We start from the raw sequence: 14,481 nt of genomic DNA, 5'->3' as shown, positions 1-14,481 counted from the left end.
TCTAGAACTGCATTCCCTAGTAAAAAAAAAAGAGAAGTTAAAAGGAAGCTTTTAGTTTTTAGCTACACCAAGGCTCTGAAATAAAAATAACACATCCTTAACTATTTGCTGCAACTTTTTTGCCTTGTAAAAAGCCTTTAATATTAGGACAGGACCTGAGCAGCCATAGTTAACTTCACATTTGTGTAAAGGAAATTCTTTTAAAATCCAAATTAGCTAAAGCAACAAGTCACAAGAATACCACATCGGTAAGTGCCATAACAGTTGTTTATTAAAAGGCCTGATTTTTTTTCCCCACATCTTTTTCGGATAGGTTCTAAATTCTTTTTTCACTTTGTGAGGGAAGAATTATTTCCTAATATAATTTGGAAAAAAAAAAAAAAATTAAATCCTCCACCTTTGGTGTTAAAATGAGGTTGAAAACTAAAAAGCTCCCAACCCAGGTAGAAACTGTGTGCAAGTCACCGCTGTATCCCACTTGAAGACAAGGACAGAAACTCTACTATAAAGTGAAAAATAGGCTCTGAAGTTCATACTAAATATGCTTGCATTAATATTCCTTACTCTAAATTTTAGCAAGGTTTCACCATTCTGTATGTTCCTCTGTTTGGAGTATATATACACGTGTATAGCAACAATTCCTTGGAAAATAGTGACTTTTAAGGTCAGAATCAGTAAAACTTCAACGAAGTGAAAAATACAAAAACACCTAGTCCCTTATGAGGGTATATACTAAACAAGCTTTAGCCCTTCCTGAAGAGCAGTATTTAAGGAGGCCATTCACAATGGGCTTCCCTCAGAACCACTGTATTTCAGGTTGAGTAATTCTAGAGGGTAAATCAAGCATAAATGAAGGACTAAAGATGCATATGTATATATAATACACTAGAGAAAAAAATAACGTTTAACTATATTCTACAAGTTTGTAGCTAAAACCTGCAATACATTATTTTTAACAGGAATTAGTAAAGACGTACAAGAAAGTGAAAATTAAGGAGAATAATAATTTAAATTGCAGTAAAACTGCGCTTTGTTTAGATAATGCTACAATACTAAAAAAAGGCATGAAGTCTGCCATTTTCCAGCAAGCTTACAAAGAGATCATGTATGCCATTTTTCAATCTTTTCATTACCAGTTGGGTTTTCCGAATATAAAAGTGATTTACTCCTTTCCCTGAAATCTTCCACCTTTATTTTATCCTCACATTTACCTACTCCATTTCAATATAAATGTGAAGACAAAGATTCAAAGTGTTTCAAGATCTAGAATGCTGAATGTTTTCCCCCCAGGCGTTCATAAAACTGGATCCAGATTTTGAACATTAGTCTTTATTAGCTTACTCAGAGAAAATTCTGAGCAGTTATTTTTGTCAATGCTACGTATTATCCAAATAACAACACACTATATTTGTTGTGTTCTCAAATACAGAACAATATTTTAGTAGAACTCCAGTTGAAAGACTGTTTGAAAACATGGTTATTTTCAATTAGAAAAGGTTTTCAAAGCGTCCAAACTGGTTGGAAACTAAAAGAATACAACCACCTTTGCAACCTTTCTTATCAAGTGTGAGCCAAATGAGATATTAGAAGAAACACGTAATACAGAACATACGTTTAGCTATACATGAGTGATCAAAGGTGTGCAGATAATGTGAATATCACCACCACATATTTATTTTGATCAACTTTTCAAAACATATTACAATAGCATAAAATGGTTTAAGATTTCTTATCATTAACTCAAAGTTGTAGTGGTCAACAGTGAAGCTACAAGGCTGGGGGCGGGGGGAGGGAGGGAACAACAAAAAAAGCCCTTAAAAGGATTTGGAAATACAACTTTAAAAAACTTTTGCAAAAATTCACTCTTCCATTTCGCGTTGGAACGACATCACTCTTCTGCCAACTACAGGAGCTTCTATGCCCCGTTTTGGCCACTTCTCCCACAAGCTTTCATGATTTCTCATTTGACATTCCTGGTGTCTGGAACACCCACCTTCCTTCTCTTGAAGTCCCATTCTAAGATCCACTTCTGCAACATTGCCTACAGAAAGAGTAGGCAACTAAAACACTCATTCACTGTGTCAACAACGTGCTAAGCATCACCTTTCACTGCATACACTGTACAGTACAGCATTCATCTCACTTTACCTTTCTTACTACACCACAATTTCACCCTCGGTGCATCAAAAATACTAAATCCCCACTTTTAGATAAGAAACACTTTGGAGAAATAGTGTCTACTGGTTTTGAGGGAGCTAGCAGCACCTCTCAGTGCTCACAAAAAGGGAAGTATGTTCAACACCATAAATATTCTATTGTGCCTTTGTGCATCTGTGGTACATACGCATCTGTAATGGACATAAATAGCAAAGGGAGCCTATTTAATTTGCCTTACACTTTAGTACATTTTAATCTTTTGCTGGCTCACCTGAAATTTCTCATCAAAATAGCTTACGAAATTGAACTGGAAAGCTGCATTTAAGCATTTGTTTTGTTTTTAAAAGCCTTCTACTCTGAAACTATTTCCTTCTCTTTGAAAATCTGGATTAAAATTTAGGTAACTGGGAGTCTATAGGAAATGTTTATGTTTACATAGGTCAAGGTCTATCAAGACTATATTTTCATCTGCTATTAAATGACTGTAATGCTGGAGAGTCATGAGGGCAGACTTGAAGCAACAACATCTTGTGTTGCTTACACATATTAAACACAAGCCTCTCATGAGATGGCAATACTGACCTTCAAGTGCTATGAACTCCAAGTCACGCTTTCAGTCTTCCCTACATTTCTACATGCTACTCCATATAAAAGTGAAATATTTTACTGGCTAATTTATTTATTTTCATAATAAGCAGAGCTTCAGTAATGCCACTGCAGTTCTAATGTACAATAATGCATTACCAAGGGAAAAAAAATTTAAGAATGACTTGGTTTTTAACTTTACAAACCTATTGTCATTACAAATGGGAAAAACATCTGAACATTTGAGCTGTCAAACAAGCTGCACAAGGCATTTTCAGAAACTAAAAATGGTTGAAGATGTAAAATGCCAAACAACAAAAACACTGTAGACACAATGTATAAACACATGATATAACAAATAACCCAATTTAAGTAACAAATGCAATTCTTATAGATGAAAAAATAAACCCTGGTAGCTAAAGTTTTCATGTATAAACTCACTAAAACTAAAGCACTTCCCACCCATGCACAGCTTCAAGCTAAATGAAGCCCCTCCTCGTATTTATTTCATATACTTGAAAATAACTCACTATCGAAAGAGGGAAAAATGAACTTATTCAACTTACATCTTTTTCTGACCGATGTGGGAACATCGATGATTGGCTGTAGTACATGTTCTCATCATGGTAGTCACCATCAACCCCCTCTACAAACTTCTTCCTTGAAGCACCAAACATGCTGTTTGTCACCTAAATAAGAAGAAAAATGATTATACACCATATTTTATTTGGTCTGCTAAATACTCTGTATATATTTTAAATTTACATAAGTGTTGTTAAAAAGACCTGTTCCTAAACGTTTGAAAATTCCTCTTAAATAATATTTTCTGTATATTGCCAAGGCAATGGTTCTTTCAAGTGGGATTTTCATGTGACAGAAATTTGTATTTCAAATGGACTGAGGTGGGAGAGGGTGCATGCTTTATTTTTTTTTTGAGGGGTGTCAGTTTGCTGGATGGTTTTTGCATCCCATGACCTTTCCCTCAGGTTTATTCAAAATTCAGACTGTCAAGAGCAAATGTATCCATTTTTCCCCTCCTCAGGTAAACACTTTCAATCTAAAAGAAGAAAATTAAGGAATGTTCTTTAGAGCTCATCTACCTTAAAAGAAGTAACTAAAATTAAAAAGGGAAGAAAAAAAAATAATCTATGAAATCACTTCCATGTCTCATCAGCACAACTTTGGAAAACAGCTTTCCACTTGACCCTGTGCACTCAGAGTCATGATTAAGTAAGAGGAGGTAGAGCTTAACCACACACAAGGACCTCAACACAGACTGGGAAAGTTACTGCAGACAGCCCATAAAAGCCCACTAGATTTTACTTTCCCCTTACTCCCATAGGGCACAGACACAGACAGAGCTGCTAAGTCAGGACCTGGAAACAAAAGAAAAAGCAACCATGCAGCTGGTCACAGAACCTTAATTCATTAGAACATTTAATCCCACAGCAAGGTCATACAACACTGCTCAAGTATCTACCACATGCAGTGCATATTTATACACCTGACTCTTATTTATGTAAAAATACAGACACCTCTGCTAAGTTTCCAATCTACCTGGCTATGAAACACTGTCACAGCACTGTGTGGGCTAACCAAGTCCTGTTTTAACCCAAGAAGTTAATGTTCAAACCAGTGAAACGGCACATACTGGTCAGCACTGAGCAACTCACCCAGTTTCTTGTACCATATAGGGAGACCAGGGGGAGAGCACCCAAAAAGATGGTAACGAACCCTGAGCTACCATCCCACATAACATACCTTCAAAGGGATCTTTAGCATCTTGAAAGGTAAGGAAGCTAAGTTACAGTTAGCTTATGAAATGCTCTGAGCCCTAAGATTTATTACCTTCACTACTGACAGCATTAGCTAAACTTAACAAAAGAAAAGGACAATTTTTAAAAAAATTGATCACATTTAAAGAGTCATTTTGCACTACCTTAGGCTCATGCTTGAAATTGAAATTTCAAAACATTTACTCTGGTTGGCTGCAAGGAGAGTTACTTTCAGCTTGAAATCCTCATATCTCTACTGACACAAAATTACTCTGATATTCCTCACAGTGTAGCTTATTCAAATTTCACCTTTACTGGCAAAGATTTCTAAGCAATACTTAATAAAATGCATGGTCCTACACTAGTAACAACCCCATGATTTCAAAGTCATAGGAGTTTTGAGTAAAAGTGAAGTCAACACTTGGGATGCATTTAATACAGCTATATTCATAGAATTGCCCTAAAACATTCAGCTAAACAAAAGCCTATTCCACTAGTCCTACTAGACTTTCAGATACTTAGACTACTGATGTCTCAAAACAAAGTTCTAATCTGTTACACATGTGTGAGAGCATGTAAAGGTACCGCACACCTTCTCCAGACGAAACTTGTATTTTATGGTATTTACAAAACGTGGAAGTGTAAGGTCCCAAACTACTCCAATGTATTCAGCTGACTTTCACACTTGTAGTGAAGCTTTCATTACACTATAAGCATATCCCACTGTGCTAATCCCCTTACAATGCAATTATCACCTACCAGATGGGATGGAGCATTTAACAGGCTAAGGGGATTATCTTGTCCTTTGCTCTGCCTGAGTAAAGTGCAGAGAGGTGAGCAATTGCCTTTAACCACTGTAAAAAGGATAGTGAAATGCTTTGGTAGAGCTATCTCAAGCAATGAGGAAAAACGGAGTGTCTCAACCCACTACTGCTCTTGAGAAGGTAAAAGGCAGCTTCTCACAAGTCCTGAAGAACTTTTTAGTGCTCCCTTAACAATACCTGCAATAAGAGATTTATTTTTTTTTCTCTATAACCTTCTCTTGTGATACATCATCAGAATAACAAAATTTAACCATGATAGAAAGCAAGTCACCGAAGCATACACCATACTGAATTAATGTAGTACCTAACCCTCAGCTATAGTACAGGAACTATATAAGAGGAAAACCAATTCTGTCTTTGACCCTGTAGCTTTAGATCTTATTTTCACAAAGGTTTGCACATGGCTGGCTACACATGTACCATAAAGATTTCCAAGTCAGTGGGGTAAAGTCAGAGATTTCAGTCTCAACATGTATGTTTAAAGCTGCTGAAAGAAAGCTAATCTGTCTAAATGTGAAGCCTACATACTGAAAAGGTGGAAGATATTTTAAACACTCTCCACTGTCTAAAAGATTATTTTCTGTATTGATAATTGTATAAGGACAGCAGCCTAAAACCTAATCAAGATTATGCCCTGCAGACTTATGAAATACACTGATATTAATAGGGAGTCTGACAAGACTGTGGTTATTAAAGAAGAAATGAAGAAAAATTTTAATAATTAGATAGATGCAATATTGATATTTTTATTCGCAACCTATATTTCTACATGATACCTAACAGGACTGCGCTGATGAAGTCCACAGAGCAGAGCAGTGCACTGGAGGCTGCAGCTGCAGGGGTAAAAGGGGAAGGCTGGAAGAGTCCTTCCTGCCACCCAGCTGCATCGCTGTGCCCAAAACTGCTCTGAAGACCTTCAAAAACTTTTTGCAGAGATTGACAGTTCTTCACAGCAGCATTTTTGCAAACTATTCTGTGTCATTCAATGCTGCCAAGCAAAGCAGTCACATGCAGCACTCAAGCTGTCCACACTCCCACTGAGGGAAGTGGTAAAGACACTGGAGGGCATTCTGGCAGCTGCCTGCCCCCCAACAGGATTTCACTTCACTAGAAAGAACTGCTACTTGTTCTCAGGGTGAACCACAGCACAGATCACAACAGAGAAACATAGTGTTGCAACTCACACTGCTATCCAGCCCTGTTACAAAACTTACAGCACGATAAAATGAGGCAGTCACTGAAGACCAGTACCTGAAAAAGCAGGAACTGGGAGTTTCAGCTGCTGTAGCCAAGCTGCTTGCTTCTTGCTTGTTCTCAACAAGCTGGCTAACACCAGCGGCCAATTTACCTACTTCACAGTAGTCGCCAATGACAGTAAACAGCTGGTAAACTTCTGCATCAGAGCACCCATCCCCATGCAGGTCTTTATTATATTACAGTAGGTTTACGCAATGACAGTGTCAGACAGTTGCCAAGTTAGCAGTAGGCATCATCCCATCCACATTAACTTATTCCAATCAGTATTCATCAACATTTTGAGTAGTCAGTCATGCTACAAGCATATGCACAGATAGTTAAAAAACACTGCTGCAGTACTATGTGTAAGAAGATGTGAGAATAACTGGGGCTGTGCCAAACAGGCAGATCTGCAGATGGAACTTCACTGTTTATTTCTTAGGACATGAAGCCACCAGGAAGTCTCATACAGAAAGACTGCAGCTCCTTTTCCATAGACTGATAGATCAGTGTCCAACTGGCTGCAAAAGTAAATACAGTAAAGTTCATGCAGTACTTACAAATACATTTTAAACCCTTCGGAAAGTAACAATGACTTGAGGTTTTGTACCTTCACAAGGTCTAGACCGATGAGGTGAAAGGTGTGAATCAGCTAAGTCACTCATTCATACATATATACCTATATATACACACACACACTTATGACAACATAGTCTCACAGAAGTGGTACTCCAGCACAGCAATTTTGTTAAGTAAAGAATTCCTGTCTACTCAGCCTAATTTCATACAGATCCCTCTCCTCCTAATCCTGTAACTATTTTTCCTGTTCTGCTGTGGGAACTCAGCCCTCTGATGCACACGGCACACCGGCAGTGTAACCATTCATTAAAAGTGTAAAAATGGCGCATTTCTTTAACATAATATTGCAAAAGCACTTACAACTCCCACTGACAGACCCCCGTACAAGTATTATTAGAAAATATTCATGGTAACAGAGCAATGAAAGGAAAAGGAGCTGCATGTTAGGATGGAGTTCAGAGAACTAACCAGCCATGCTGCCATAAACCATGCCCAAGTCTGATTGAACACAAGCATTTCTTTCAAAGCCCAAGCACATCATGTTTAAAAATCAGATTTGTCCACAATTCCAAGTTAATGTTAACCAAGCAAAATGCAGTCACAAACCTGACAAAACCTTTAAATACTTCCATGGAACATTTTCTAACAACCACCATTAAGGGAGAACTAAAAGCACCATACAAACATTAAGAACTTCAAGCATCTAATAAGCAGTTTGCTGTGGTCACTGACCTTTATCCTTTCACTGAGCACATAACACACAACAACCAACAATACTGACTTAAAAAAAAAATCATTGTTATTGCAAGAAACACTGCAGTGTAGTATACTTCAGCACACAAAAACTTGTTTATTAGCAATAACTGAAAATACAGTGTTGACACCAAATTTGTAAGGAAAAATGATTAAAAAATATTGCCATCTTAGGCTGTAAAAAACACCTTTATAATCACTTATAAAATGATACTATGATTGTATATTAAATTAGTTTAACAGCCTGAAGCAAATGACAGTATTAAAATATGAAAAATGTTTCTGTTTTTCAATATAACTACAGGTAGTGCCCAAGGAGAGCTAACTCATGACATTAACATGGCCAACTCTAAACTACGATGGTACTAAAAAATCTCCCCGGAGAATGGATATTTTAAGTTTTGCATAGAGCAGAAAAATCGATCATTGCTTTACAACTGACTAAACTCATCATCTTTATGAGAGCTGAAAACTATGTACAGTAATACCAGTTAAAAAAAGAAACCACTTCAGGAATTTCAGTAATACCTTCCCTTTCCTGCTCCTCAAATGACTAGGGCTATTTGTTCACATACGCACTAGCATTACGTGAGAGCAAGTAGAAGTTGTAATCTCAGTCTGATGTTACAGAGGATCTATATACTGAGGGTTCTGCTGTTGTTACATCTTCCTAAGCAAAGTTAACAATTTACTCTGTTTATTCTCTTCTGTTACAAATCAATGTTTTCACATAAGGTAACATACCCAAAATATCTACAAAATTGACTCTGAATGAGCCTTTCAGTGAGAAGTGTCTCAAAAGATAACTGTCTATCAAAAGTCACATGCTGGTAACCACCCCATCAGCCCGCAATTTAAGTCAAAATATAGAATTTGGAATTCCATCAGTTAGGAAAAGATAGCATAAATTCAATTTATATTAAAAACTGCTACTGTGTATGATACTATTTCTCAGTGTCAAAGATAATTTGTATTTGACCCAAACTGCAACTGATATACAATAGAATACATACTATCAGCTTGCCGGATGCAAAAGATCTCCTGAATCCCAACCCTTTAGTGATAAGTTATAGCTATTAAAAAACACTATGAAAAGTACACTGGTACAAATAGATACATTTAATTTTCAGGATGAAAGCCAAACCAAAACTAGAAGTTGAGATCCTTTGTTCCCTTGTTTCCTTTCACATTCACAGTTACTTCACTTCTTTAAGGCGAGTGATAACCTCTAACAGTATACTATATGCTTACGCTATGGTAGACCTTCAAACAAAAGTTTTGGAGTATCAACATTACATAATAATGGAAAATGGAACATTTCACTGTATTTCTTTTTTGTTAATACCAGCACAGATTTGTATTCATTTTAAGAGTACAGTAGTATAATAGGTGTTTTGCCCACCTTTAACAACTGACTTTATATTCTTTTAACTTAATTAAGTCTTATTTAAGTTTAAATCTCAGAAATATGGAAGACTGAAATCAAGACCACCATAATATATGAAACAAATCTGCCAAGGAACTTGAAGGTTGGATAGCCTTTAGAATAATCTGATAGTACCTGTGTCATACGGTTCATAAAATTGATTATTTTCTAAATAATCTTATTTTACAGAGCACTGTAGGAAATAGCAGCCATAAAGAAACTACCTGATTTACAGACTTATGTCACGTCTCAAAGTAGTTCAAGATATAACCAGCGTCCTTAGAACACTGCAGTTTTTCCTCTCAGAAAGGAAGTATGAGAGATGAGACCCATAGCAGGAAGTTCAGACAAGAATTCTGAGCATGAAGGGAGTAAAAGAACATGCAGTTATGATTTTAGACTATCCCCCACTCATATTCCCAAAACCAGCCATCTACAAGGTATCATTTTTCAAGTGTCCTATATAGTGTAACAATGCTTTCAAAAGCTACACGTAAACTATGAATCTCTGCTGCATGCAAACTATGTCAGGAAAGTACAGACCCTAACATCAACTAAGCCACAGAAATTCTCCTGACCAAGATCTACATGCCTACTGTTCTAAACCTCTAACTATCCTTAACTACTATGAAATGAACATTTTAAAACACTCCTGAATGAATATGAGAAGTGATCCTACATTAAAATAAACAGTGAAATTACTAAAGCTAAATTTGAAAACTGAGACTAGAAGAAGCTTCATTTGGCTTCATAACATGATTGACACCATGCCATCCTGGGACAAATTCCTGCAGGTTCTATTCCTACTAACCACAGGCATGAGATTTCGAAGATGTGAGGAACCCACAGTGGTTGGGGATATGACACTTTGCACTAAGCCGTGTGGATGGCTTTTAAGGGTCTGATCAATGAGATGTACTCAGCTAAGGAAACAATCTTCGGACACACCATTCAACAAAATCCAAACACACACGAGAAAGACACTTCAAAGATGAGAAAGGCAGAAGGGATCTGCAAAAGTGACCAGAAGAGCAGAGAAACTAGCACTCCATTCAGAGCAGCCATAGGGAGAAACCAAGAAGGTGCCAGATGCATTCCACCTTACTTAGTGATCTCACCTGAGGAGAACCAGGAGCATGTCCCTTTGTAGATGTAACAAGTCACAAGTCCTGACTAACTGCACACATATGCATACCCACACACATCTGTAAAGCATGCAGCTGAACTATCTGTCAGAGACATGGTTTAAGAATTTTGTTGATTAGGAACAACTACCACTTGTCTGATAATATTATTTTCTTAATAAGATAGGAAAAGAAACAAAACGAAGAACAATATACCACCTTCAAAAAGCTATCCAAAATATGACTATATTTACCCACTTTCTCTCTTTGCAGTTCCAGTTTTTTGTAGTATTCGCAGCCCATTCAAGATTAAGTAGTTCTAGATTTAACATAGCATTTCTGACTTACTACTAGAAAATGCTATACACTTTGCTATACAATGCCCTTCAACTCTAAGGTTTCACCAAGAAAGATGACTGCATTTTAGAAAGTGACAATTGTGCCAGTAACAATATGTTGGCTCATACTCTTAAATTCAATGCTATTTTAGGTATGCATGTAGTGAACAACAGGAAGAACCCTCAAAATGAATGATGTACTGATATACTCCTGTTACCAACTTAAGACACTCCTCGGCCATAACATTTATTTTTTTTAAGGAAACTAGTTCACTTTGTAAACAAAAAGTAACTTTTAAAGTAAGTTTCAGTTGATGACCCATCAAGACAACTACTGCCTAAGTATATACCATCTGTATATCACATTTATTTACCGATTATCTTTTGGGAACACCATCAAAGAAGAAATCAGTTATGCTCAGAAGCCAGACTTAACCAAAATGAATTTCAGAAACCAAACAAGCTTCTGAACTACCTGTGCTACCATGGGAAAACAAATAAAACCCAACAAACAAGCAACGAAGCACATAAGATAGGCAAACTTGGATTTCTAGTCACTATTTCAGTAAACATGTCTATGAAAACTAGTATTTAATATGAAAGTAAAGTTAATACGGAAATGAGCCAGTCTTAGGAAGGAGAAATTCAGCTGTCAAGTTTGTAAACAAATGAGAACTAAGACCAACCAAACCAAGCAACCCAAAACTCCATTCTGGAAAGATAATGAAATTTGCTTCAAATATTCTCATAATAAATCTATCACTACAGTGGCACTTCTCCCAGCTCCTTAAAAGTTTTTTCTGTGAGTTTCTCTCAACCACTATTTTGCAGCTCAACCTTAAGACAAATGGCCATTGGAAGGTATTGGAATGACAACTTCCTACCTTGCCTTGATTGATAAACTTTGACTAATCCCATTACATAATTCAGAAACACACTGGTTCAAAACTTCTTGCAGTTTTAACGGAAAATTGATTTTGCAACTGAACAACATTGCAGTTTGTCATGTGCACTGCATTAGTGCTTTTGGGTATTTTGCTGTAGACAAAACAAGTTTTCCTGTATTTCAGGAATTACTCTTTCATAACAAGTTAGAGTAAGATATCCTCTAATTCAGCAAGTTAATCTATTTGAATTTTATCTTCAGCTTCATGCCTGAGCTTGCCTTTTTGTTGCTTTGTCTCATGGCTTTTCTTTATAAAATAAATAACAAGGCACTTTACTCAGTTTGAAATTCTAGATGTACTCAGATGCACTCTAGAGAGTTCCTTAATAGAGAATATACCATGGTAAAGCCCAGCTTTAAAAGATTAGGAAATCAGCTACTGAACTGTGTTCTTCAGAAACAAAACCCTATCATTGCCTCCAGTCCCCAGAAAAAGAAGTAGGAATTCAGCATTTTTTTAAACACTGAAATAGTCAAATTATTAAAACCACCATTTCTGCATTCAGCAGAATTCTGCTACAGCAACTTGTACATATGGCTGAACTCACACGATGTATGTGCAGTCCGAAAGCTGGATCAGGTAACTGGAGAACTGAACCCATAAAACCAAATCATACTAAGCACATGCAAATTGTTCTCTCAAAAACATAGAATGTGACAAATTCTATGCATTGCTCATGGAGGCAAAAAAAGAAATAGTGACAAAGGAAAAAATTAAATAAGTCATATAACTTACTATAATTTAATTCACTTCAACTGAAAACTCAAGGAGGAGTGCCATGACAATGAGGAGAAGCAGATATAGAGAACAAGAAGCTTCAGCCTGAAAAAAAATGTTGCAATTTACATAAGCAACCGAAAACAGGGAATTTCAACAGGGAAATGCCAGCCTGCTGTCAGAGTACTGGTACTGTCAACACTCTTTACTGTACTCCCCCGCTACTAGAATGAACCAAAACAGGACAGTTTTTCTAGATGTGTTCCATGATACGTGTATGGACGTATAGCAGAGAAAAGATCCTCAAGAGACATACATGCACTCCTACGAAGAGAATTGAGCAGGTTAAGTGATAATCAGACAGGCAGTAAACCAGGTTTGGAATTCTAGCATCTTAATTCCATAGGAACACCAGACAGGACAGATATGTTAAAAAATGCAAAGAAATTAAGTACAATTTTTGATGAAAAGCTTAGAAAAGTTTAAGGGTGGTAAAAACCAGCCAACAAGACAACCCTTTTTAGCAGGTTTGCATTCTTCATTTGTTTTCATTAGTTATCACATATTCACAAAACACATTTTTAATAGCAATTAAAACAGGAAGTTAAACTACGTAAGATTAAATAGGTCAGACTTTAGCCTCACAATTAAGAGACCTGCTATGCTAAAATATTTCTTCTCTACTAAGTGTTACAGCTTCAACATGACATACTTTGCAACCTCGGATATTGGTACCACACCTAGCCAATCAACACAAACGACAGACAACTCAGATGATGCACACAGGGACCAGCAGAGCTTAACCTGGAAAACAAACCAGGTCCTAATCTAGTCCAACTAGCAAATCATTCTCACTAAGGTCCCACTTGTGAAGGAGAGATGATTGCTCCCAGTATTACAGAAATTATATAAGGGTTTCATTAATAAGGAGCATCTCTGAAAGCTTTTATGTTGATGAGTCCCTTAAATAGTTATAAACACAAAAGAGAATCCTTGGCAGAGTAACATGCAAACCTTATTTCACACTGAAATAAGGTGGTAACCATTTTTGTGAATTATGCCCATTGTAACTAGTATGTTACAATACTAGCTGATACTCCTCCCAAGAAAAAGTCCTTAACGGTTCTACAAGCCAGCTCCCTACTACTACCACTTACTGAAAGTGAGAAAAGGCATTTGCCCACGTGGAGGACAGGTATGTATTTGACTGCCAACATCTACTAACAGTCTAGTTTTTGGTACAAGACAGCCATGTGTTACTTCACAAATTCATCTTTCTCTCCCTCTACTCTGCTCTGTTGAGACTCCACCTGGAATACTGTGTCCAGCTCTGGAGTCCTCCACACAGGAAAGACATGGACCTGTTGGAGAGGGTCCAGCAGAGGGCCATGAAAATGATCAGAGGGATGGAAACACCTCTCCTATGAGGAAAGGCTGAGAGAGTTGGATTTGTTCAGCCTGAAGAAGAGAAGACTCTGGGGAGACCTTATCGTGGCCCTTCAGTTCTTAAAAGGGGCCTATAAGAAAGATAGGGAAGGACTTTTTAGCAGGGCCTGTTGTGATAGGATGAAGGGTGATGGTTTTAAACTAAAAGGGGAGATTCAGGCTGGAGGCGAAGAAAAAACTCTTTACAATGAGGGTGATAATATACTGGCACAGGTTGTCCAGAGAGGTGGTGGACACACCATCTCTGGAGACATTCAAGGCCAGGCTAGATGTGATTCTGAGTAACCTGATCTACTTGATGAAGATGGACCTGCTCATTGCAGGGGGGCTGGACTAGAATACCTTTGAAGATCCCTTCCAACCCAAACTATTCTGTGATTCTATGACCTACAAGCTTTACCATGCTGCTTCTTTTTAAGTCATCTACACATTTAGTCACACACCGGCATAGTGTGACATTATACTTAAAAGAAAAAAGAATGTATATACTTAAGCTGCCTAAATGGTAAGACACAGTTAAAATAAAATACCCTTAAATAAAAGTGGCACACTAAAACAATAGCTTCTGATCTGA

At 37.1% G+C, this 14,481-nt stretch overlaps 1 protein-coding gene across 1 annotated transcript in view; it reads right to left on the bottom strand.

Annotated features, from left to right (window-relative positions):
* The window catches only part of CNOT2 (CCR4-NOT transcription complex, subunit 2), a 47,520-nt gene extending 35,455 nt beyond the window's left edge, over window positions 1-12,065 (bottom strand). The window contains exons 1-2 of the mRNA XM_010015582.1: window positions 12,054-12,065; window positions 3,309-3,431 (exon numbers count right to left, since the gene is read on the bottom strand). Coding sequence (XP_010013884.1) covers window positions 3,309-3,419 — 111 coding nt within the window. The 5' untranslated portion in view covers window positions 3,420-3,431; window positions 12,054-12,065. The remainder of the gene's footprint in view (window positions 1-3,308; window positions 3,432-12,053) is intronic.
* Window positions 12,066-14,481: the final 2,416 nt, after the last annotated feature.

The sequence above is a fragment of the Nestor notabilis genome, unplaced genomic scaffold (genome assembly GCF_000696875.1).
Source record: "Nestor notabilis isolate BGI_N333 unplaced genomic scaffold, ASM69687v1 scaffold11460, whole genome shotgun sequence".
NCBI lineage: Eukaryota > Metazoa > Chordata > Aves > Psittaciformes > Psittacidae > Nestor > Nestor notabilis.
Note: the sequence above shows the minus strand (reverse complement) of the source record. Positions and strands in the feature narration are given on the sequence as shown.